The sequence below is a fragment of the Budorcas taxicolor genome, chromosome 4, assembly GCF_023091745.1.
Source record: "Budorcas taxicolor isolate Tak-1 chromosome 4, Takin1.1, whole genome shotgun sequence".
NCBI classification, from domain to species: domain Eukaryota; kingdom Metazoa; phylum Chordata; class Mammalia; order Artiodactyla; family Bovidae; genus Budorcas; species Budorcas taxicolor.
Window position 1 is genome coordinate 97,705,584 of NC_068913.1, and position 21,765 is coordinate 97,727,348.

A 21,765-nucleotide genomic window follows, 5' to 3' on the forward strand; every position below is an offset into this window, starting at 1 on the left:
CTGAACCTGCAGCACGACCCTCTTGCCCCTTCCCCCCTGCTGCCCCCTGCCCCAGCCTCCTGACCTGAGCCAGCTGATTCTCTGTAGCCCCCCGGGGTCTCTTCCCCTGCTCTTCCCAGTCTCAGGGAACTTTCTTCACACTGGCCTTGCTCCAGACCGTCTTCTACCAGACCCTCCAAAGTCTAAGCACAGGACAATCACACTACAAATTTCCACCTTAGAGGCTTCAGCTGGCTGGGACCTGGGAAAGGCTGAGGCTCGGACACTCAGGAACCTCCTGTAAGAATGTAAATATGAAACATTCCAGGGCTCTCGCAGCCTGGGCGGCGGTCAGCTGGAGGATTGCCGATAGGAGAAATCACAGGATTTGTCTTTGGGTAGCTTTGCATTGGAAACCTGGATGCCACTGTCCTACCCTCAGTGCCACTGAGATGCTGGCAATGGGATGGGGAGCCCCAACCACTCAGAACGCACCTCCAGCCTTCCACTCGATGTGAGGGTGACTGGGGGTGACTGCTGAGTGCCGGGAAGACCAACACCTCTATTTCTGTGACAGCGACATGAGGAAGAGCTGAATTAAACCAGGCTGTGAATGCCTTGGAGAACCATAGAGATTGTCTAAGAATAGGGGGCCGTGCCAACTCACCAGGCCCTGGGGGCAAATCCTGGAATAGTCTTTACAGGCTCTTTGCCCCTCTCTGTGTCTTATATTTATCTGCTTTCCAGTTACAGTTAAAGCTTGTAAGGCCTGGGCCTTAGAGAGAGTAACTGTTGAGGACAACAAAGGCTCCCAAAGGCTGCCTTTCGTCTGAGTGTGTAAGGCCAGGTGGCAAACTTCCCGTAAAGGGCCAGAGCGTAAATCTTTCAGGCTCCTTGGGGCCATATGATCTGTCATAATTACTCAGTTCCACTGCTGTGGTGAGCAGGCAGCTAGAGACAAAACATATACGGATGAGTATGGCCGTGTTCCAATAAAACTTTATTTATGAAATCAGGCAGACAGCCAGATTTGGCCCCTGGGCTAGAGTCTACTGACCCTGTTTAAAAGACTGTTTTCAGGACTGGAGTCATCATTGACCCCTCTCGGCTTGTGGAGACCACATCTTTATGCTTTGCCCAGTCTCCTGACCCCAGACAGCCTCTAGAGCTGAAGTGGCCAGTGGGGTGGGCTGAGGATGGGGGGTGGGGAGGAGGGGAGGAGGGGAGGGGAGCGGAGCCAGGCACCGCACTGTGTGTTTGTTGCTCACATAATCCTCTCGGGGTCCTATGAGAAACCTTGGATCCAGGGAAGCTAGCTAATCTTTAAGGTCCCTTGGCTGCTAAGCAGTGGAGCTGAGTCACACTCAGTCCTTCTAACCCTAAGTCTACTTCCCACCCTGTCCCCCTACCCAGGCATTGATACAAAGGTTTCCCAATGATCACCAGGGAGCATCCATGCCGTCAGGATGCCCTCAGCCGCCCCGTCCAGCCTCCTAGTTGCCTGTGCATACGTGTGTGCTAGGTCACTTCAGTCATGTCTGATTCTGTGCAACTCTTTGGACTGTAGTCTTCCAGGCTTCTCTGTCCATGGGATTCTCCAGCCAAGAATACTGGAGTGGGTTGCCATTCCCTTCTCCAGGGGATCTTCCCTACCCAGGGATCGAACTTGCATCCCTTATGTTTTTTGCATCAGCAAGCAGGTTCTTTAGCACTAGCGCCACCTGGGAAGCCCAAAATTCCCACCAAGATTTGAACTCGGATCATTGGATTCAGAATCCAGAGCGCTCACCATTTTCCTAGTTGCCCACCAATCCTCAAATCGGGGACTGTAAGCTCCTGCTGGCCAGAGTTTGGCCTCCAGGTCCGGGTCCTGCTCAGAGGCGTTCTCAGTAGAAAGAGGGAACCCCTGCCGGAACGTCTGACCCACACCACGCCCAGTCCATCTCCTAGGCTTCTGAGACTCAAGGAGGGAAACCCGAGGTCGGGGCAGCCCCTACCTGACGATGCTCCACTCGGGCTCAATCCGCACGATGGTGGGATCCTCCACGTACTGGAAGAACAGGTCCTGGTGGATCTTGGCCCTGTCCACCTGCACCGTCACCTTCATTTCCAGCACCTCATCTGAGGATGTTGTGTTGCAGACGATGTAGGATGGAGAGCGCCTGGAGGGAGGAGGGGAGACAGGGAGCTGGGATCCCGGGTGTTGGGCAGGACCGCGGTCTGGGGTCAGGGCCCTCTTGCACCCCTCCCTCTTCATCAGACTCCTTGGGGGCAGTAGGTGAGCGCTGCCCTGGACACTACTAATCTGAGATCTACTGATCAAGACTCTGTCCTTGACCCAACTATAGACAGGTTCCTCGGAGCCTGCTTTTTTGACTAGGCTTCTTTCTGGGGCCCTGCCTTCCACTTGCCTACTCCCATTTTTAGCAAGAATCCTGCTAACTCAATTTAGTAAGAATCCCCCACCCCACCCTGATATCTAAGTACCCCTGATATCTGGGCAGCTTCTGTCTCCCTCACTCTTGATACCTGATCACCTTGACTGCCTTCAGCAAGAGTCTTGTTAAGTCGGTTTAGCAAGAATCCTCTTAACCTTGTTTCCTCTTAGTAATTTTCCATCCTCAGCCTCCCTCACTGCTCCTTGGCTATAAATCCCCAGCTGTCTGCTGTATTTGAAGTCTGATCTCTAGCCCCATTGCGATAGTCCTGACACCTACTGCAGCAGTCCTGAACAGCTCTTTCTTACCATTTTAACAAGTGTCAGAGCCATGTTTTCTGGAACACTCAGGCAAGGTCTGGCCTGGCCTGATTCAGATCAGGCCCTCAGTATAGCGCTCTCCCAGGACGATCTCTCTCTGCAGAGCTTCCTGCCAACCACACCTCTTCTAGCTATGGATTAGATGTACCTCTCACCTCCCGCCTCCTTCCCAACCCTCACCCCACCCCAGGTTCCTGGCTCCCGGTTACTGGAAGGTGTGTCCTCCTGGGACTGGACACTGGAACCAGAGAAGGAAAAGAAAGTCGGTTGCCTTTGGAGGTTCTGTGACCCTCGGCCAGGTTTTAGCAGTCCTGGCTGGCTCTGCAGTAGCTGCCCAGAGCTAACCCAGGGGGCAGATAACCCTAGATTCCAAACCCTGCCCTATGGAACCCTAGGGTCCTGCACAGTGGGTGGTATGGGGGCACCCAGGCTAAATGGTAGGGGACAGCATGACAGGTCCATCCAGGGTAGGGATCCCTGGCAGGTCCCCGGAGTGAGCCACAGCCAAGCATGCCCATAAAGTCTCCTCTCAGAGAGAATGGTCACTTTCTCAGGAAGGAAGAAGCACCTCCAAAAGGCCAGCTGGAGTCAGCCCCGCCCACCCTCTGTGCCAGGATCCCTGGAGCTGGCCCTGAAGTGAGTTACCTGTGGAAGAGGCAGGGCTGCTTGCCGAACATCACCACCACGTTGCTGCCTGCGTTCAGGTTGGTGCCCGTGATGGTCACCTGTGTGCCTCCGGACCTGGGCCCCCGGCTAGGCTTCAGGTCTGAGAGAGTCAGCGTCTGTGCAGGAAAGGATCTGGCCTGAGGATGCTTCTGGGCAGGCCCAAGGCAGCGCCCCATCCTGGAGCCGCCTTCCAGAATCCTTAGTCATGGAAGCCTCCCAGCAAGCAGGTACATATGCCCTTCATATATATATATATACATATATATATATATATGTATATATATATATACACTTAATCGCTCTATCAATTCTACAAGGTAGGCATCATTGCCCATCTTAAAGACAAGAGTCAGAGATGTTAAATTTCCAAGGTCATAGTATTCTTGCCTGGAAAATCCCATGGATGGAGGAGCCTGGTGGGCTGCAGTCCATGGGGTCGCTAAGAGTCGGACTCCACTGAGCGACTTCACTTTCACGCATTGGAGAAGGAAATGGCAACCCACTCCAGTGTTCTTGCCTGGAGAATCCCAGGGACAGGCAGCCTGGTGGGCTGCCGTCTATGGGGTTGCAGAGTCGGACACGACTGAAGCGACCTGGCAGCAGCAGAGTGAGGCAGTGGCCTGAGACACGACTCTGGGGCTGGAGTTCACCCCCTGGCCAGTCTACAGCATGGGTTGCTTTCAAGAAGGTGAGTCGCCCCGTCCACAGGCCTCTCACAGAGAGCTGCTGAAAGCTCCCAGAAGCCAGGGCCACAGGATGTGTGAGTTCCACGGAAACCCAGCAGAAGAAGCAAAGAAAGGTCAAGGGATGGAGTGAAGAGTCGGACTGGGGGTGGGGTGGGGAGGGGGCGGGGGACGGCTCTGTGAGCTGAGGATTTGGAGTTTCAGTTTGTTCTTTCATTAGCATTTTAATGGAAAAAACTTTCCTTAGTCCCAGGTGAGAAGCCTGTATCTGCATTTAAATGAAGATTTCTCCCTACTCTACTCCCTTAAAGAATTCAGCACCAAAAGTTGAACCCACTCAGCTCCTCGAAGCGGGCAGGCCACCTCCGCTCGGAGAGGCCTCGATCGATAACACAAGGGGAGGAGAAGTGTCAAGCGAAGCCCGCAGCCCGGCGGCCTGACAGGGGCGCGCCTCGGCTGTCTCTGGGCACACGCGCGGGGAAGCGCCGGGACACACGAGTACCATGGCGCGGGCGCGTTCGCGGGCCCGCTCACCCGGGCCCTGCTGATCTCGAACCTGGCAGCCCCGTGGCACCCACCAAGCCCAGGAAAGGCTTATCCTGGCTCTGATGCTGGCTCACCCTGAGATCCGCGCAAAGATGGGAAGAAGCTTCGGAAAGAGCCTTCCTTTCTCAGCTTTGCCTAGATCGCGCTGTGTGACCTGGCGCAAATCACTCAACCTCTCTGATTACAAAGAATGAAAAAAAAAAAGGTTTTCTCAGAAGCGCCTGACAGTTTTCTGGCTCTAACCTCTCACCGATGGTGCCTTTGTCCTGCAGTCTGTAACGGGAGAGCTTTCAAAGGTGGCTCCTGCTGACCTCCCCAGAGAGGAAAGGGGGTGTGAGTGAGTGACTTCGGGGTAGGGGCCAAGTGAAACAGAAAACAGATTTTCTGACAGCCTGATGGGTAGAAGAGGTAGAGGTGAGTAATCCTGGCTTTGCAGTGGCATTTCTGTGTGGGGTTAACAGGGCCCGGAATTATTCCAGGGGCCCAGGAGAGGGCGATAGGGGCAGGTGTTTAAAAATGGTGAGAAATTACTCATTATGCAAGGCTTGCTTCACAAATATTTCTCAGTGGGTCTGCATCAAAGTTGGTATTTTTTGCCACCTCCTCCCCTGGCTCCCATCCTTCACAGAGATCTCTAGGGATGGAACTGGTAACAAGCCCGAGAGTGCTGACTTGGGGTCTGTTGGCCTTGGCATCATGGTTTGGGGTGAATAAACCCACACATCAGAGCCTGGCTTAATTTGTGGAGGGAAACTGAGGCAGACCCAAACTTTGGCCTGAACTTGCATTACTTTGCCAACAAAGGTCCATCTAGTCAAAGCTATGGTTTTTCCAGTAGTCATGTATGGATGTGAGAGTTGGAATATAAAGAAAGCTGAGCGCTGAAGAATTGATGCTTTTGAACTGTGGTGTTGGAGAAGACTTGTGAGAGTCCCTTGGACAGCAAGGAGATCCAACCAGCCCATCCTAAAGGAAATCAGTCCTGAATATTCATTGTAAGGACTGATGCTGAAGCTAAAACTCCAATACTTTGGCCACCTGATGTGAAGAACCGACTCATTGGAAAAGACCCCGATGCTGGGAAAGATTGCAGGTAGGAGGAGAAAGGGGCGACAGAGGATGAGATGGTTGGATCATATCACCGACTTGTTGGACATAAGTTTAAGCCAGCTCCAGGAGATGGTGATGGACAGGGAAGCCTGGCGTGCTGCAGTCCATGGGGTTGCAAAGAGTCAGACACGACTGAGCAACTGAACTGAACTGGCGCTGGGTGGGGGGGGGGCTCCCCAGCATCACCAGGCCCTGAGAAGTACCCCTACTCCCCAGAGGAGCCAGAAAGGGGCTCCCCAGCTGAATCAGGAGGGCTTCTGTGGGAGGTCCCAAGAGTGCCCCCGGTAAGCTGCCTAGCAGGGTGGGAAGACAATGAAGGCTCTGCGGTGCTGGGAGAAGGGGAACATGATGGAGGAGCATTCTGTCCTTCCTGCCTCCTTGCTGTGACTCACAGCTGGGGAACTTTTGCTCCTCATTCCCACCATGAACTCCTAGAAGCTCTGTTGCTGGCAGTTGTATGGAGGCACTCAATGATCAGATCTTTAAATGCAACCTGGGCTAAAGGTGGAGGCTGAGGACCCTAGCACCATTCCCCCTTCCTGAAGCTCTTCCCAAGAGGTTGTGTATCCACAGGATAGTTCATCAAATAGGAAAGTGACCCATGTCTGGGTTCCCAAGACCCCTTGGACCAGTGCATTTTTGCCTTGTGGCCACACCTCACATCTTCCTGGCCCTTCCTCTCCCATCGACCCCTGCCTCCTGGCTCCCTTCTGCTCCCATCTTTTGGTGCCCTTCCACGTCACACCTTATGGCAGGAACAGCCTCCCACTACTCGAGATCCATATGAAAAGCCGTATTCTGTCTTAGACAGATCCTGCCTTTCCTTCTGGCTCCTTCCATGAAGGCTTCCCTCAATACTCTACATCCAACCATATCCTGCTCCAGGGTAGAAATGATCATGCTGGCAAGACTGACTTTCCCTGAGAGCAGAAGGAAGAGGCTTTTGAATGTCTCCTGCCAGGACAGGTTCTAGGAGTTAAGCCCAAGAGCAGACAGCACAGAAGGAACAGCGGAAGAAGGAGACAGAGAAGGGAAGGAAGTCGGGCCACTCAAAGGCTTGAGGAAGGATTGGATATGCGGGCAGAGCAGACCGAGGAACTTGGACGAAGTCTAGAGGCAGTGGGCACTCTGGGCTCTCCTGGAGCTGGGGGCTGACATGATGAAAATGGTATCCCCCCGTGTGGCTGGATTAGAATGGGCTCAGGCCAATGGCGGGGATTTAAGGGGGCCAGTGTAATGGCACAGGAATGGGGAGAGTCAGACTCCAGGACATGGTGATGGAGGGACTGACATCAGATGTCAGGGGATGCTGAGTCACGAGGCCACCGAGGTGGTGGGCCCGGGTGACAGGAATGGGCAAGTGAGGGGGACACACTGTTTATAGGAGCTGACAGCGGGTCTACCCTCGCATGGGTATGGGAGTCGATGGCAGGACATCCGGGGACAATGGCCTTTGAGAAGCCTGGCTGGAAACATACCAGAGACAGCTGAGGCACAAAGCAAACATCAGCCTCGTGAGGCTGCGGCCGTTCCTGGTACCGTTCACTTGGTCTCTGCCAAGAGACCACGGGATGAACACCGTTCCAGCTCTCTGACTGGCCAAGGAAGCCCAGCGCTTGCTTTGGCCCTGCAGCGGTGTCCTCCCTTTCACCACAGCTGCCAGGTAATCGAGAGCCAGGTTTCATGCCCAAGCATTGCTGCCCATGCCACACCTCTCAGACATGTGGGGAGCATTGCCACTGACTCTCCCCGGCTCGGCCTCTCTCTGCTTCTCATCTCAGCTCTGCTGGAATGACAGTGTCTGTGTACATACGTGTATATATATTATATGCATGCGTGAGTGCTAAGTCACTTCAGTCATGTCCAACTTGTTGAGACCCCCGTGGACTGTAGCCTGCCGGGCTCCTCTGAAGGATTCTCCAGGCAAGAATACTGGAGTGGGTCCCCATGCCCTCCTCCAGGGGATCTTCCCCACCCAGGGATCGAATCTGAATATCTTAACATTGCCTGATTTGGCAGGAGGGTTCTTTACCACTGGCCACCCCCTGGGAAGCCCATGTATATTACATACATTTATATAAATATATATATGCATGTATCACTAGTTGTCTTAAAGTGTATTGGGTTTAACTTGAAAATTCCCTCAAATCCTTTCAGAATGAGGTGTGGGTACAAATGCTAAACGAATAGGTAAAACTACACATCCACGAAGTCCGTGACATGTGTGTTCTTCTCTGTGAGTTCTTGGGTGTGGGTTCAGTGTCAGCTGTGTTCACAAGGTTGGTTGGTTTTCAAAGAGCAGAGTGGAGAGATGGAGAGACCAAGCTGCAGGCAGGGAGGGGCACCTGATGTACATCTCTCCTGGGGAGTCCTTCATCTCCTCTCCCCTTCTGGACTGGGGACTGTGTGAGGGAGGGGTTGCATGGGGTCTGATTCATCATTGTATCACCTGCAAGCCAGGCCCATCAAATTAAAGCATTCAACCAATTAAGCAAGTATTTATCAAATAACCCTGGGAGAGGTACTGTGCAAGGTGATACGAGGTTGTCAGCTGGAGGGAGGAAGAAGGAAGAGAAGGAAGGCAGTTGAAAGAAGAGGGAAGAAGGAAGGAAGGAAGGAAGGAGAAAAATGGGCTCCCATGACATATTTCAGGGCATTTAATGCCCAGACGTAAAATCCATCATTTCAGGCTTCCACTTCCAAAAGCAGCTGAGAGTCACGAGAAAATGATCTCATCACATCTGTCATTAACCTGAGAAGTTAACTGGATGGTAATAGTTTTGTAAATGACACCACGTGTGTGGCAGGGGATGGTCCCCTGCCTGCAGAATCCCTGGCCAGGGCTGGTCGGCGGCCTTTTCAGGGTTTGGGGAGGGTCCGGACTGGAGGGAGTGTGAGGGCAATGGTGGGGTCTGCGGAAGCTGTGGGATGGAGAGGGAGATGTGGGGAAGGGTGTTGGGGCGGGCAGGGATAAGAATGTGGGAGGAGGCAGGTGGAGTGTGGACGAGATGTGCGTGAGGAGCTGGGGTGAAGAAGGTTGAGGACTGGGATGCTGGTGAGTGGGGATGATGGATGGAAGGGGCAGGCTGCCAGCACACAGGGAAAGGGCGGGGCCCAGTAGGCAAAGTGGCAGTACTAGAAATCAGCACGGTAGTGATGCTAGAAGTGATCAACCTATTCTATCTAATCTTCGCAACAACACCGTGGGGTAGTTGCTGTTATCGTCATCCCCATTTTACAAATGGAGACACTGAGGCACAGAAAGGTAAACCACTTGCCCAAGCTCACCCAGTTATTAAGTGGCAGAGCCAGGGTTCAGATCCCAAGAGTTCCCATGCACAGCCCACACCCTCACCCACCAGGTCAGGCTGACACTCAGCCAGAAGGGGACACTGGGGCCCAAGAGTCAAAGCCACTTCCCTGAAGCCCAGCCCAGCCCCTCAGGGTCAGGATGTGAGCCCAGGGCTCCCTGACTCTCAGGCGCTGCAGGACGGGACTCCCAAGACCTTGGCCTGGGTTTGCCCACAGAGATCCAGAAGGGCCCAGCAATCACGGTAAAGAGGCCGGTGGCCAGCGCTCGCCCAGCCAGGCCGCTGGTGGTCGGGACTCACCATGAAGTAATAGAGCTGCGAGGACCTGGCCATGAACTCAGGCCGACACACGGCCACACAGATCTCCACGAAGCCGGCGTGCTGGCTGGGCTTGGCCTCCCCCATCTCACACACGATCCTGCAGGGGGAGAAGACGGCCCCATGGATCACAAGGAGGTCACAGGCCTCCCTGCCGTGATCCGTGGGCCCCGTGCCTACCTGGGCCTCCTTCTCTGCAGTGCCGTCTTAAGGATGGGCAGGGGAGGAGGAGGCGAAAGACACTGATTCCTGTGGCAAGGGCGCCTCCCTGGTTCTCAGGAAATGAAGTGTGATCTACAGGGGTCTCCTTGGGGGCCCTTGGAAAAACGAGGTGCCCTGGAGAGGACCCCAGACACTCAGTCCCCAATTCATGAATTGTCCACTCAGTTCTAAATTAGAGTGCAGGGAAAGTTTCAGCCAAACAGCTTAGGCAATACAGATGGCAGAGCCTAGAGAGATAAAGTGACTTACCCAAGGGCACCCAGCCATCAGTAGGGACCTCAGAGCAGACCCAAGATTTTCAAGTCCTCGCCTCGGAGCTCTTTGCTCCCGAGGCATGGACTGCCCCCGGCAGTGGTTTCTGCTCCCAGTCCATCTGGCAGGGGAAGGGGTAAGGGAGAGTCTGAAAGTCTCCCTCTTTAAAAAATTGTTATTGTTTCACACTCCCAGAATGGTTCATACCCTTGAAAACAGTACAAAAGTAAAAAGCAAACGTGCCTTTCTTCACTAATCTGTCTCAAAATCCTGGTGTATAAATCTGTGCAGAACTTTCTCTAGATCTATGCAAATATATAATACAAATAATCTCCATTTTATAAATGAAGAACTGAGGCATAGAAAAATATATGCTTTTCTGTCCCAATTACATAATTAATACATGGTAGGTTGAAAAAAAAAAGGAAAAAAATCACCTGCCGTATATATATATATCCCTGCACCCTTATTGCATCCCCTGAAATATCTGCTGTGAACATCTTGGTGTTTATGTTTCCAGTCTTGCTTTTCTTTTACCAAATTAATTATAAACTCTGTTTTCTGCTTGGTAACCTGTGTTCTCACTTAGTAAAACTTGTGTATATGCCTGGTCATGATTCTCCTACAGCATCAAATTCAATGCTGTGTAGTTTACTGTTCTAGGTATATACAATAATTTATTAAATTAATTCCCTATTTTTAGACATACAAATTGCTTCTACAATTTCACTGTTATAAATTAGGCCAAAATACACATTCTTGCAAATATTTGTGCGTCCTGTTTATTTGGGGAAAGTTCTAGAAGTATTATGGCCAGGCTAAAGACATTTGACCTACATTTCCAAATTGCCTTCCAGGAAGGTCGTCCCAATTTACCCTCCTGACATGAATGTATGAATGTGCTATTTCTCATGCCTCTCACTTGAACTGGGTATTAACTTTTAAAAATTGTCCCCACTGTTTTAATTTGCATTCCACTGGTTACTACTGCTATTAAACATTTTTTATATGACTTTGGTCCTTTGTCTTGTGAATCGCACAGGCACACTCTTTGCTAATTTTGTGATAATTGCCTTTCATCTATAGCACCTCTTCATATGTTAAGAAAAAGCATACTGTAACAGGGTAGAACCGTATTCTCGGTTCATCATTCATATTTCTACTTTGCACACAGTGGTTTTGGTGCACAAGTTTTAAGTATTATGTACTCAAATCTCCTAATATTTTCCTTTATATTTTTTCTTTTGCAGTCATACCTGGAACACCTTCCCTTTCTTGAAATCAAATAAATTCTCACCTGCATTTTGTCCTAATCCTTCTATAGTTTTATATTTTACACTCAACTTCTTAATCCATCTAGAATTTATTTTGGTGTATAATGTGAAATAAAAATCTGATATCATACTTTTTCCAGGTGTTGAAAATGAACCCCTAGTTGAATGAGTTTTGCTTCCCTTTGTTATTTTTGCTGTTTAGTCACTAAGTCACGTACGACTCTTTTGTGACCCCATGGACTGCAGGCTGCCAGGCTCCTCCGTTCATGGGATTTCCCAGGCAAGAAGACTTAGCCAACACAGCGTAAATGCATTCACCTACCTAAGTGAGACCTTGCAAAGAGCTAACAACTTATGCACACAGTGCCAAGTGGCGAGGTTTCAGTCTGGGAGGGGCAATATAGAGGGTGTGGAATATAGACTCTGCTGTGCTGGTGAACATTTATTTCATGTCTGTGTTTGCTGGGCTGGAAAATGGTCTTTACTTATTTACAAGGCAATACATGATTCATAAACCTCCCTTCCCAGGTAGGTTAGAGGTCAAGGCCATGGTCAAGATCATGCGTCTAATGGGCCTCTCTGTGGACCAGCAGATTTTGCTGAAGGAAAACAATCCAAGTCCCCACAGGCATGAAAGTGTGTGTGGAGGTCCATTCTCAGCCTCCATAGATGGTCATATCGGACTGGCTTTGTTCATAACCGAGAGTGGACAAGACTGGGGAGTTAGAGACATCAGAGGGAGTCAAGGGGAGGAACTGAAGTCTTACTACTATAGATTTTGATTTTGATCCATCTTGCTCCTGCTCATCTCCACACCCCCAAAGAGCTAATGATCATTTTCCCCTTCTCTCCGTGCAGTCTCCCCTTCCCCTTTCTGGACTTCCCCCAGTGTGGCAGCTGGCTAGTTCAGGAGCTGGGGCGTTGTAGGAGTCCCCACCACACACACTCTGGAAGGTGAGGGACATTCTCCTTTTCTGTCCATAAGCTCTAAGAGCCTCTGCTGTTGACCAGGGAAGATGTCAGCGTCAGTCATCTATTTATATGGACTTCTCATCCCTGCCCTCCCCATGTCTCTGAAGGCCTCCACTTACTGTTCGGCAGGGATGTAGCCATCCACCAAAGGGCTACACTCCACGCCCGCCACCTTGACGTGGGAGGCGATGTCCCGGAATTCCAGGCCCAGGTTCTCCCCTCGGATGGTGACCTTGGTGCCCCCTTCCCGGGGGCCTGTCACTGGGATTATCTGGAAGGAGGAAGCACAATAATCTGATACCAAGACAAAGCATCACCCCCCTTGCTGATGACACAGGAAGAGGCTCTTCCCCTTCTTCACCCCATTCCCTCCACCCAATTCCTTGAGTTGAGTTCAAGTCCACAAGGGCACCCAGGTCTGGGACTGTGAATGGGCAGGAGCTTCTGGAAGAGTAGTCTGGGTTTATGGTTTTAGGAGCAGGGTTCAAAGCCCCTGTTCCTCTTCCTGTTTCACAGAAGAAGAGATAGAATGTGATCTGCAATGTTACTGGGTAATTCATAGAAAATTGGAATTAGAGCCTACCAGCATTTGTTTGGTGGCACTAGTAGATGGGGAAACAGTGGAAACAGTGTCAGACTTTATTTTTGGGGGCTCCAAAATCACTGCAGAAGGTGACTTCAGCCATGAAATTAAAAATTAAAAGACACTTACTCCTTGGAAGGAAAATTATGACCAACCTAGATAGCATATTCAAAAGCAGAGACATTACTTTGCCAACAAAGATCCATCTAGTCAAGGCTCTGGTTTTTCCAGTGGTCATGTATGGATGTGAGAGCCGAACTGTGAAGAAAGCTGAGCACCAAAGAATTGATGGCTTTTGAACTGTGGTGTTGGAGAAGACTCGAGTGTTCCTTGGACTGCAAGGAGATCCAAACAGTCCATTCTGAAGGAGATCAGTCCTGGGTGTTCATTGATGCTGAAGCTGAAACTCCAATACTTTGGCCACCTCATGCAAAGAGTTGACTCGTTGGAAAAGACCCTGATGCTGGGAGGGATTGGGGGCAGGAGGAGAAGGGGACGACAGAGGATGAGATGGCTGGAAGGCATCACCAACTTGATGGACATGAGTTTGAGTAAACTCCAGGAGTTGGTGATGGACAGGGAGGCCTGGCGTGCTGCGGTTCATGGGGTCGCAAAGAGTCGGACACGACTGAGAGACTGAACTGAACTGAACTGAGTGGTGAAGAACCCGCCTGCCAATGAGGAGACATAAGAGATGCAGGTTTGATCTTTGGGTCGGGCAGATACCCTGGAGGAGGGCATGGCAACCCACTCCAGTATTCTTGCCTGGAGAATCCCACGGACAGAGGAGCCTGGCGGGCTATGGTCTATAGGGTCGCAAAGAATCGAACATGACTAAAGCCACGTAGCAGCAGCTGCACTACTGCATGTGTTAGCTCCATTCTCAATGTAAATGAACAAGCCTCCTATCAACCCACAGCCCTCCACACAATGGCATCCACCCACCTCTCCAGATCCTTGTCAACAGTCACTTCCCCATCACCAGATGCTCTCTCTGTCTTTCTCCACCGAAATTTTAGGACACCTCTGAATGCTCTTTTCATCATAGCGTTTGTGTCTGATTCTTCACGCTGCCATCCCCCTGCCCCCTCCTTTTCAGATCCTGAGTCTCTGAGAGCACAGACAGTGGTGCCTCCCTTCTCATGGACTTTCTAGTGATAGCACCGTAGGCATTTCTTAAGTTGTAATTGTATTGAACACCCCAACTATCCAAGCATCTTCCTGGAATTAGAAAAGTGTTTGTCACAGCTCCTCTGTCATTATCTGGTTTGGTTTCTAAGGAGATGGGTTTAATTTAGACTTTATTCTCATAAACTTGGCCAAAATGACTGGCTTTCCCTCCTAAGACGTCACCACTGATGCTAAAAACCCATGATTGGAATGTTAGAATTCAACAACCAAGGGTCTGCTTTGTGGTGGGGACTCCATACACTTCACATGATTTAATTATGAGCCCACACCACAGTGACCTGAATGGCAGAAGACACTCCATGCCAGCCTCTCCTGGCATCTGACAGACCAGAGAAGGGCCCAATTCTTGTTCTTGGTGCCGCTGAACACCAGCGCCTGGCTCTTTGTCAATGTCAACAGGATCACAATTGGAGGGGTCCAGATAGGGCACTTCTTAATATTACCAACTCTCTCTATCCTTCCAGGGTTACAAGTAGGGATTTCATCCTGGCAGGAGGGTGAGAGATGGGGAAGGAATAATAGCTTTGCTGGGCTTTCTAGGCTGTTCACCTATAAAGGTCAAGACACTTCTGCTTCTCACATGCATAGGTGTGCAATCAGTAAGTGAGCGTACATTCGGCAAGGGTTTGCACACGCACATTCCCACTGCAGTGAAAAGAACCAGATTCTTTGGAGACAGGCTTGTTTCTGTGTGAGGAAGGTGGCCAGAGAGAGGGGGGGTGGGTTGGGGCATCTGTCCTCCCCAGATGCCTGCCCAGCCAGTCCCCAAGGCGCTGCTGGCACCTGGCAGCAGCAGCAACATGATATTCCAGCTCCAGCCTGTGGTCCCGAAAAGGGAGTTTTATCTCTGGCTCAATCCTCAGGTGCCCCGGATCCCCGGAGGGCCGATACTAGTATGCAGCCAGTAAATAGCCTTTGTCGCAGGGAGATTTGTTTCATTTGCTGTCTCCTCCCTGTGATTTTCTTGGTCTCAGGCCAAGAAGAAAGCAAGTCCCATCGTTTTCGCCAGACACACCATTAGCAGTCCTGCGAGGCAGCCCCGGGGGATGGTTTCTTGCTATGGGCTCTGAGGGTAGAGGGTGGCTGGAAAGGGGGGCCCTCATATAGAGGTGGGACCAGAGGCATCCACCTGCCTGCCTTTTCCAAATAATTCTGTACGTAAAATGCATAAGTATTGTTCCGTGGTTTGAGAACTATTGTTGAGATTCTGACTCATGCAGGAGACTGAAGTCAGGACTGAATGAAGCTCTCTTGACATCTGGAAAACCAGGAATGTGGAGAGTGAAGGGGGGAACGTGGTGGGGGGCACTAACGTGGGGGAAGGCCCACACCCGGGGGCCACACCCAGGAGGCTGCTTTGCTGGAGGAGCTGCTCACTCAGGAGTCAAGCCCTTCCTGTTTTACACATCCCTACTGTGCCTGCATCACTTGTGAGGGGAGCAGCCAGCGAATGAGCGGATGCTCTTCTGCCTTTGTAGGGTGGAAGACAGCAATCAAGAGACCTGCTTTTCAGGACTCCTTTGATTTATTCTTTGGTCAGAATAGATCTCAGTGTCGATCTTTTATGTAGGAGAGGGTGATAATAACCCCCAATTCATGGGTTGCATTGTGTCCCCCTAAATCTGTATGTCAAAGTTCCTAAATCCCAGCATCTCAGAATTGTGACTTTTGGAGAAAGGGTCTGTATGGAGGTAGTCAAGTCAAAAGGAGGTAATTCCGGTGGGTTCTAATCCAACGTGACTGGTGTCCTCATAAAAAGAGATTTGCACAGAGACACACATAGAAGAAAGACGGCGTAAAGAGACACAGGGAGAAGACGGCCATCTGCAAGCCAAGGAGTCGTTGCTGTTGTTGTTTAGTGGATGAGCCCTGTCCGAGTCTTGGCAACCCCACGGACCTTCCCAACCCAGGGACTGGACCGCGTCTCCTGCATCGGCAGGTGGGTAGAGGAGCCTGGAACAGACCCTGCCCTTCACAGCCCGTAGAATGAACCAACCCCGCAACACCTTGATGTCAAAGTCCAGCCTCTGGAACTGAGAGACCATGTGTTTCTATTGTTTAAGGCGCTTGGTCGTGGCAGCCCTAGGAAACCACACAGCAGGGTTGCTGTGAGCCCAGATGTGGTGAAGGACAGGCAGCTATTTCACAGACTCGAAGCACCACACAAACGTTCAGCCTGCAACTGCGGGCTTCCCTGGTGGCTCAGTGGTAAAGAATCCATCTGCTGCTGCAGGCTACTTGGGTTCGATCCCTGGGTTGGAAAGATCCCCTGGAGGAGGAAATGGCCACCCACTCCAGTATTATTGCCTGGGAAATCCCCTGGACAGAGGAGCCTGGTGGGCTACAGTCCCTGGGGTCACAAAGAGTCAGACATGACTTGGCGACTAAACAAGCAGCAACAATTGCTAGGGTAGCAGATGCAGGCATGTGTGACCCTACCCAGCGCTGGATGCCCAGCGTCCACTCACTCTGGAGGGGCAGACTGAGCTTCCTTCTCCTCTTCTTCCCTCTGTCCCTGCTGTGACATTATCATTATCAGCACCAAGCACCGAGTCACCTACTATGTGCTTAACCCTGGGCGTCAGGAGTCGACGTATCAGACAACGTACTGTTATAGAGACAGGAACGTCTCTTCCTTATTTTACAAGAAGAGTAAGGGATTCCATCAAGGTAGGGGGTACCTTAAGGAGTTGTCCTGAAGGAGTGTGGCTGTTAAGACACCAGGGAAGTGAAGGGCTTAGATACACACATTAACAATGATTGTAACAATGCTGATGATGAACAAGGAGGAAGAAGGTGATGAGATCCCTATGTATGAATTTACTCATATAATCCCTGTTCCTGTGCTGGGAAGTGGGCGCTTAAACCCATGGCACAGGTGAGCAAGTTGAGGCCTGGAGATACGATGAATTAGCGCCATGGGACCCAACAGTTAGTTGGGATTAGCTGATGGCACAGGGATCTCTGTGACCCCAGTATCTGCATCTCTAGCTCTGCCCTGCCCATCACTGCTCCTGGCCGCACTGCCCGTGTCCTGTCCATCCTCCTCACCATGCTCCCAGTCTGTTTCTGTCGTCTTACAGCTTAGGTCTCGCTCTGTGTTCACCCTGAAGCCTGTGTTCACTCCGCTCTGACCTCCGCCTCTCCAGGGCTGGCCATGCCCTGGCACCCACGCAGCCTGGGCTCATGGGCTGACTGCTTAATGAGCTGCCGCCGATGAAGCCTCACGGCCTCATCACCAAGACTCCTGGAGACCAGGAAGGGGAGTTGAGGACTGCGAGTCCTTCCTGGCACACGGAGACGCCACAGGACAGCTGAGTTGTGCCCTCTCAGCTCTCGACTTCCTCTGATGTGGGAAGGGGCTCTGAGCCAAGCCTAGAGCTGCTGCAGATTTGCAGGAAAAAGAGGCTGCCCACAGCCAGCTGGGCACCTGGTGGTCACTGGGGTGCCGGCCACCATGCCAGGCATGGCTTTCAGGGCCCAGTCGGGGAGCAGGACAGGGCCCAGAGGAGCACAGCTCACCTCTGTGATGCGGGGGTTCGTGCACTTGCTGTTGGTGCCCGACAGCTCCAGCCACTGGCTCTCGTGGACGGGGCAGTGCTGCCGGAGGGTGCACTGCCCTTGGCTCTGGCACCAGCCGCATTCGAAGTCCGGGTCTGCCTTGAGGCACAGCCCGCAGCTCTCACGCATGGCCCCGCACTTATAGAGGTGAACTGCAGGCAGAGGGCAAGAGGGGCTTGGAGGTGGGGGCAGGGCAGGGGGGAGCCAGGAATGTGGACCGGGAACGCAGTCCTGGCCTCTGTATGGGACACGGGCAGCCTTGTCCCCTCTGCCTTTTGGACGCAAAAAAGGCTTGGGCAGAAGAACATGGCTGGGAGGTGAAGTCTACCCCATAAACAGAGGCCCAGTTAGCTAGCTGCTCCCTGCTAACCCTGCTCCCTCCACTGCCCTCCCAGGAGCTGCCCGCCCACTGGAGCAGTCACAGGGCAGTGGGGGTGCTGGGGAGGCGTGGAGGGTGGGCACGGAATGGCACCGCCCTGAATGGGAGCTGCTCCTCCCTACCCGCCTCCACGGCCCGCCTTCCGCACCTTTATTCTGAGCCGGGTTGTCAATGTTGAAGTGCCCATTCCACACAACTGTCAGCTCCACCGGCAGGTTGTTGATCTCCATCCCTTCGTAGGAATACTGTGGCCAGGATGGGAAGAAAGGAGAAAGCTGGTCATAGAGATTTCTATGGGGTGAGGCGTGCCCATAAGAGTGCATGGGGCTCAGGACAGACCAAGACTGTGAGTGTGTGTGTGTGTGCACATGCAAGCACTCTCGAGCACACACATATACACGCATGTGCAAGCAAGGTGGGGATGCCTGTCTCAGGGGATCAGAGCAGAGGGTCAAGAAGCTAAGCTGGGGAGAAGCCGGGGAGGAGCCGGGCCTGGGTGGGACACATATTTGGAATGTGGGTTCACGGAGCAGACTACAGGAAGTCTTGGCCACCTTCTCTGGACGCCTGTTCCTGCCAGCTGAACCTTCCCCTGGATGTTTAGGTGAGAGAGGGGAGACTGCTTCTCACTGGGTGCCCAGGTGGGGAGTTCTGACCTTTAGGTCTTGGTAGGCCCTCGATGTGATTTGGGAACTTTCATTTCTAGGACATGTTCAGGGTAGGTGGGCGCTTTACCAGGGAACTGGCCAAGCCTGGTCAATTCTCAGGCAGGGAGAGAAGGGGAGAAATGGGGAAGAAATGAAGGGGCTACTCTCTTTAGGGGTGAGTGGCTGGGGGTTAAACAGAGAAGAGGATGGATGAGAGCTCAGAGGTGAGGTGGGAAATGCTAAGGTCATCCTACAGCACAAACCTGGAAATCTGGGTCAAGACACCAGAAGCTCCAAGATCGGGCAGAGGGCCCCAGCCCCGCTGCTGTCTGTTGGATAGGGAGCTGTTCCAGGCCTCTGGGCCCTGTTTCCCCACCCAGCTCTCCTCTAATGTCCCTGCCTCTGCCCCAGACTGGGTCTATCCCAAGGGACTGTGGTGCTAAGGGGGGAGGCGGGGACGTGGGAGGTACAGCCCCCAGCATGCCAGCCCTCATCTGCCTTCTGCCAGCATCCCCTTCTCCATCCCTGGAGAAGGAGGGCAGGCCACAGGAACTTGCTGCCTGCTCAGGGTAGTGCTTCTAATCCTACCTGGTGATTTTCTCATTATTCCTCTAGATTCTGCCCACCACAGGGGGTGGGATGGGAGATTGAAGCTAAAACAGGTTTTCTGCGGAGGAGGCACTGGGGGTGGGCAATTTGTTGGAAGAGTTCCATCCAGGGCACTTGGTCTGAAGTTGTGTTTGCAGAGCCAGCAGTCTCTCTTAACGCGGTTTATGTTTGGAGGGCTGGGCCATGGGGATGTGCGTGGCTATTGTGGCAAGCAGCTGAAGCTCTGTTTCCCTGAGGGGAGGACAGCGCAGAAACTCGGAATGCTCAGTCTGCAGAAGGTCTCGGGGGCCTCTGCTCTGCAGCCTATCTGCGGGGGCTTCTAAAGGAGATGTTATCTTAACCTGGGAAATTGTCCTATATTCCTGAGTGACAGAGCGCACTCCATGACGAGGATGCTGTGACCTTGTCCTCATACAGAATCACAAGCAGGGTGAGTGTCCAGCCTTCTTCAGGCTCTACCCTAGCACACCAGGGGTTTTCGCAAACTCTTTGCTGATGATGCCTGGGCCAGGGAGCCACATGCAGTGTCTCTCCCCCGGTGGCGGTGGTTTATACCACCATCCACACTCTTGCATAATCTCCCTCTTGACCGATGACTCCTGGGCCAGGGTCAGAGTTTGGGCTGAGCCGTAGAATAAAGCAAAGCTTCCTACTCCTGCAGGAATAATGCTGGAGAATATTTTTGGTCATCCTGTAACTCAGCTGGGGAGTAATCAACTCCCCAGAGGTAAAGTGTTTTGCATCTGGGTGGGTCATTCCAAGTTGCCCTGAGTTTTCTTAAAAAAAAAAAAAAAGAAAAGGACTGCCTTCATCAGAGTCATGGGGGCCTCAGGGATGGGGAATGAGGTCTACTAAGTGCAGATTCCAGAGCCCTACCCAGACCTGCTAAATTGGAGTCCCTGGAGACAGGAGCGCTTCCAGGGAGGCACTCTAGCGAGCCTGGTGCTGCTAAAGTTAGAGAATCTAGAGAATCACTGCTCCTCTCTGTCTGCTAGCAGCAGGAAGACAGAGGCCTGCCAAGGGGGATGTGTGTAGGAGAGGAGTCAAGGGTCGGGGAGGCAGAGAACACTTTCCAGACACCCCGTTCCCATTTCCTCCTGTGGCCAAGCTCCTCTGCCTCATCCTTCCTATCCCCCTCCTCTGAGACCCCAGTGGGAGACAGATGGTGAGGACCAGTGTCAGGCCGCCCAGACCTCTAGGAAGGATGCTGGCAGTGCCTAAATCAGCATCGGAGCCAGGTTCCTGCCTCTCAGGTCTGGGTCTGGGTCTGGGTCTGGCCCACGGGTGTGTTAGCCAATGACCAAGAACACCTTCAGGGCCCTCTGCAGAAGGACCTGAGATCCCCCAAAGAGCGAGGCAAGACCGACTGCCCATGTGTGCTCGGGAGTGTCTGCATGCACAAATCTCTTCACATGCGTGCGGACGTGAGGAGAGGTCTGTGCGCCTCTGCTTTCAGACGTGTGTGTGCCTGTGAGCATACATGGGCACACACGTGCACTGCTGTGAAGGGACACCGCAGTGACCGGCTGTGTGAGTGCAGGCAGAGGACCTGAGTTTCAGGTTCTCCACGTGAAAAACAGGAATTACACACAGTGCATACCTCACAGGACTGTCGGGAGGGCTCGAGACAACCGTCCGATGCTCTGGGCAGTACAGTGCCTGTCACAGAGAACGGGCACCCAAATATTACGGTGTATTTGAATCTGTGTGGGTACACTGAAGGGTGCTGTGTAAGAACATACTTGTGATCCCTGAGTTTATGTTCATGTGAAATAACAGCAGTGCCTATTGAGTGTTTATGTGCCAGACACTCAGTACATATGGAGACATATGCAGAGGAGAACACTCACGTGTTCAGACGTGTGTGTGTGTGTGTGTGTGTATGTGCACACATTTTCTTTTTGAAGTAAATAGAAATTATAAGGCTTTAAGGATCAGAAGTTCTGGGCTTTGCTTCCTCTTTCTCCTCCCCTTCCTGAGACCTCAATTCTGAAATATTAACAGAAATCATTAACCGCCGTGTTCCCCACCACCCTCTAGGTCTCCAGGGAAGTCACTTTGCTTCCTGGAGATGCCCTCCCTCCCCTTTGACCTATATCCTTCTGGAAGCAGCCTGCTGGGGAGCCTGGACCACTGGTTCCCATCCCCCAACACCCCCCACCTCCACTCCACTTAGCATTTATATAGCTCTGTGTAATCAGTGGGCAGTTAATCTGCACAAAGCCCAGAGCTGAAGGAAAAGTGTTTCAGGCTCCCAGGGGCCAGGAGGTTAAGTGTCTCAATCAAGGTCTGGCTCACCGCGGCCCAGCTCACAGATGACGTTACTCATTCCCTGTGAACCTCAGTTTCCCGACCTTCTAAAGGCAAAGAGAGGACCTCTGTATAATTTGAACATTCTTCCCGCCAGCCATTCCCCTGTCTGAGATATTTCGGTGGAAAGTTCTATCAATTCTATCACCAACATAAGATGCCAGGGCTTCCCAGGTGGTGCTAGTGGTAAAGAACCTGCCTGCCAATGCAGGAGTCACAGGAGGCAGGGGTTCGATCCCTGGGTTGGGAAGATCCCCTGGAGGACGGCATGGCAACCCACTCCAGTATTCTTGCCTGGAGAATCCCATGGACAGAGGAGCCTAGAGGGCTACAGTCCAGGGTCACAAAGAGCCGGACTTGACTGAAGCAATTCAGCACACATGCAAACGCATAT

At 52.2% G+C, this 21,765-nt stretch overlaps 1 protein-coding gene across 1 annotated transcript in view; it reads right to left on the bottom strand.

Annotated features, from left to right (window-relative positions):
- Window positions 1–21,765, bottom strand: part of PLXNA4 (plexin A4) — a 413,701-nt gene that overhangs the window by 57,703 nt on the left and 334,233 nt on the right. The window contains exons 10-15 of the mRNA XM_052638484.1: window positions 17,954–18,050; window positions 17,388–17,578; window positions 12,211–12,362; window positions 9,354–9,471; window positions 3,383–3,519; window positions 1,977–2,141 (exon numbers count right to left, since the gene is read on the bottom strand). Coding sequence (XP_052494444.1) covers window positions 1,977–2,141; window positions 3,383–3,519; window positions 9,354–9,471; window positions 12,211–12,362; window positions 17,388–17,578; window positions 17,954–18,050 — 860 coding nt within the window. The remainder of the gene's footprint in view (window positions 1–1,976; window positions 2,142–3,382; window positions 3,520–9,353; window positions 9,472–12,210; window positions 12,363–17,387; window positions 17,579–17,953; window positions 18,051–21,765) is intronic.